At 69.0% G+C, this 3,386-nt stretch overlaps 2 protein-coding genes across 2 annotated transcripts in view; one reads left to right on the forward strand and one right to left on the reverse strand.

Moving 5' to 3' along the window:
- The window catches only part of MNEG_5240 (hypothetical protein), a gene marked incomplete at both ends in the record, with an annotated part of 5,778 nt that extends 4,242 nt beyond the window's left edge, over positions 1-1,536 (forward strand). Inside the window, 4 exons of the mRNA XM_014046281.1 lie at positions 55-254; positions 465-656; positions 1,006-1,198; positions 1,396-1,536. Of these exons, the coding sequence (XP_013901735.1) occupies positions 55-254; positions 465-656; positions 1,006-1,198; positions 1,396-1,536 (726 nt within the window). The remainder of the gene's footprint in view (positions 1-54; positions 255-464; positions 657-1,005; positions 1,199-1,395) is intronic.
- Positions 1,537-2,249: 713 nt separating this feature from the next.
- MNEG_5241 (hypothetical protein) overlaps positions 2,250-3,386 on the reverse strand; it is a gene marked incomplete at both ends in the record, with an annotated part of 3,699 nt that continues 2,562 nt past the window's right edge. The window contains 3 exons of the mRNA XM_014046282.1: positions 2,250-2,576; positions 2,799-2,935; positions 3,164-3,341. Of these exons, the coding sequence (XP_013901736.1) occupies positions 2,250-2,576; positions 2,799-2,935; positions 3,164-3,341 (642 nt within the window). The remainder of the gene's footprint in view (positions 2,577-2,798; positions 2,936-3,163; positions 3,342-3,386) is intronic.

A 3,386-nucleotide genomic window follows, 5' to 3' on the forward strand; every position in this document is an offset into this window, starting at 1 on the left:
GGGCCCGGCTCGCCGCCGTCGTCGGAGCTGCCCGCGCACCTGCGGCTGCTGCAGCCGCAGCCGCGCACGCACGACGCGCCGGCGGCGGAGGCGTGGGGGCCGAGCGAGGGCTCGGCCGGCGGCCGGCGCGGGGGGCGCGGCGGAAGCGGCAATGGAAACGGCGCCCGCGGCGGCCGCGGCAGTGGCAACGGGCGGCGCGACGCGCATATGTACTCGGATGAGGAGCTGGCCGACAAGACCCAGGAGGAGCTCAAGTGAGCGCAGCGCGCGCCTCTGCGCGCCCGCGCGCGCTCGCACGCAGCGCCTCGAAACACCAACACTGCTTCGCGGTGCTGCGTCTCAGGCGCACGCGCCCAGCCCCTGCGTCTTCTCAACGCCTGGACGCGATGTGCCCAGCAGCTCGCCGCGCGAACCCTTCCACCAACCCTTTCTCTCACCCCGTTCTGCGCACCCCCACTCCCCAGGGCGCTCGCCCAGGACCTGTGGCGCAGGGCGGCCTCCCACTTCAAGAGCGCAGACGTGTTCGAGGCCGCGGCCCAGGATGCCATCCTCGTCCGCAACGACGAGGCGGGCATGGCCACGCTGATGGCCCGGTCGCGCGCGGAGCGCGCAGAGGCCAACCGCTATAAGAACGAGGCGAGCCGCATCTCATACAAGTGAGCCGGCGGTTGCATTGGTTTTGTGAGGGGTCGCGTGAACGCGGGCTGGCGCTTTGTGGGGAAGGTAGCGCGTGGGGCCGCGCGGCGTGGGCCGGGCGGTGGGCCCGCTTGTGCGTGCACCGGCTCTGCGTGTGCACGTCCATCAATTGGCTGCTGACGCGCAGCTTGCGTGCGTAGGCACGCGCGCGCGCGCGCACGCGCACACAAACTCTTGCTCTCTTTCTCTCTCCCTCTCTCGCTCTCTCTCTCTCTCTCTCACACATGCGCACACACACACACACACACACACACACACACACACACACACACACACACACACACTCACAACACGCACGCACCCCCTCAGGGCGAACAACCTGGACAAGCGCAACGAGTGGGTCATTGACCTGCACGGCCTCGCAAAGGCGGCCGCCATCCGCAAGGTCGCCAACGACCTCCAGCTGCTGTCGTCTGTGGCCCACAGCGGCGGCGTGCTGGTCCGCATCATCACCGGCAAGGGGCTGCACAGCGCCAACGGCGTGCCGGTGCTGCGCGCGCAGGTGCGGTCCCAGAAAGCAGCGCGGGCGGGCGATTGGCGTGTACGTGCGCTCGCACGCGGCGGCCGGCCCTGGTCTCAGCGGTGCGTGGGGCTTCTGGTTTCGAGGCCTCCACGGTGACGTGGCACTCTCACCCCTTGCCCACTACTTCTTCCGTCCCTGCCCCTTCGCCCTGTCTTTTGCGCGCGCCCTGTGTGCAGGTGCTGCAGCACCTGTCAGAGATGCGCTTGGAGCACCGGGTGGACCCCGCCAACGCCGGCGTGGTGCAGGTGTTCCTGCAAGAGGGCGGCGCGCGGCGCGGCAGCGGCGACGCGGGGGCCAGCACCAGCTATGGCGCCTGAGAGTGGGCGGGGGCGGCTGTGGTTGGGCCCCATGAGGCTGCCTGCACTGTCCCCATGTTGCCAGCCTATGAGCTTGTTGGAGCTGTGAACTTCATATGTTGGTGCAGTGTGGCACAGAGCCGGCTCCCTTTTGTGTCGCAGCGAGCAAAGGGCCCCATGTTGTCTGGGTGTGCCTGCTGTTTGCCTGCAACCTTGCCTGCGCGTGCTGCCCGGGTTGAATTGCATATCAACGAAGGCTGGGTGGGCCTTACCCCAACAGTATCATCACTTTGATGCTAGAGGTCAACAAGGGTTGAAATTAGTCGATTGCCTGTAATGTTCAATGCAAGTGAGGGGTCACTGTATATCATGCAATCCTGGACGATATGTATGTCGCAAGCACATGTTGGTCTACTGTACTGGTGCCGTAATCACCACGCGCACAATGTAGCCAAGGTCCGGGTCAGGGTCTTGTGAACGCACCAGGACCCCTTGCCTGGCGCCGCAAACGGTGCCCCTGGCGATAGGGGGCCCGATGGGAACTGGCAGTTCCCAGCTTGCGGGCCACTCCACAGTCATGCCAGCTCCTGTTCTAGCGAACCCCTGGCTTGATGCCTGCTGCCCCTAGCAGGATCGTCCACGCAGCCGGCCTTTTGCTTGCAATGCTTGCTTGAGGATCGCGTATGGGTGCATTCTGAAGCTGCCGGCTTGGGGCCTACACAGCAGCTCCGTGCCTACTGCCCGCCGCCCGCCTCGCCAGCCGCACGCCCGCCCACGCCGGCCCGCGCAGCAGCGTCCGCCTCCTGCTGCCTGCGCTGCCCGGCGGCCGCGGCCGCGGCCTCCGCCGCGCCGATGTGCACCACGACCCGCCCATGAACGCAGCCGCGGCACACCGGGCACCGCTTGGCGCCGGCGCCGCCATCCCCAGCGCCCGCGCGGCGCGAGCGCGCGGCGCGGCCGCCGCCGTCGCTGGCCGCGCCCATCTGGTCGATGCAGGCGCTGCAGGCGACGTAGTGGCAGCAGGGCAGCAGCACAGAGTCCCGGGGGCGCTCGCAGCAGATCTGAGGGAGCACGGGGGCGGAGGGAGCGCGCGATGGGTCCGGCAAACACCCGCAGCAAAGCGGCGCCGCGTCCGCACAAACAGGCCATGCAAAACCTGCGCACACTGGTCAACCCCCAACGCAATCCTGTCGATTGAAGGATGCAGGCGCTGGCGGTACTTCTTATGAAATTGAGGGCAACAAGCGCCGGGTCCCTCAAGGCCGAGGCAGAGGCGTGCCCACCGTGCAGAGGATCTGGTCTTCCAGGTCTCGCGCCGCCGCCCGCGCCCCCTCCAGGTCGCGCCCCAGCTCCTCGCAGCGCGCCGCGCCCTCCGCGGCCGCGGCCTCGGCAAGCTGCAGGCGCGCCAGCGCCGCGTGGGCTGGGGCACCAGGGGAGAGGGCAGAGGGGCGTTGAGGGGGCGGGGGTGCGGGGCTGTTGAGGCCGCCGGGTGACAGGGACTGACCGGCCCCTGGGGTGCTGCGCCCCTCTGCTTCATCGGCAGGCAACAATGCAGCTTCAGGCTCTGAAAGACTGACAACTCAAGCTCCCGCGCATGTGAAATAACCAAGGGGCAGCAGGTAAAATCCGCGCCCCGTCGCTTTCGCACCCGCGTCACCCTCGCGCCTGAGCCGCTGCTCCAGCAGCGCCCCCTCCTGCTGCAGCTGCAGCGCCAGCCCCAGCGCCGACGCCACTGCGCGGCCGCCGTCGCCCGCAGCAAGCGGGTCCGCGGCTGCGCGCGCGAAGGCGGCGCCCAGCGTCCAGCCGCCGGGCCGGGAGAACAGCGCCTGGAGCGGCGCGCCGAGGCCGCCCGCCAGCACTGCCGGCAGGCC

Source organism: Monoraphidium neglectum, assembly GCF_000611645.1.
Source record: "Monoraphidium neglectum strain SAG 48.87 unplaced genomic scaffold scaffold00771, whole genome shotgun sequence".
NCBI classification, from domain to species: Eukaryota; Viridiplantae; Chlorophyta; class Chlorophyceae; order Sphaeropleales; family Selenastraceae; genus Monoraphidium; species Monoraphidium neglectum.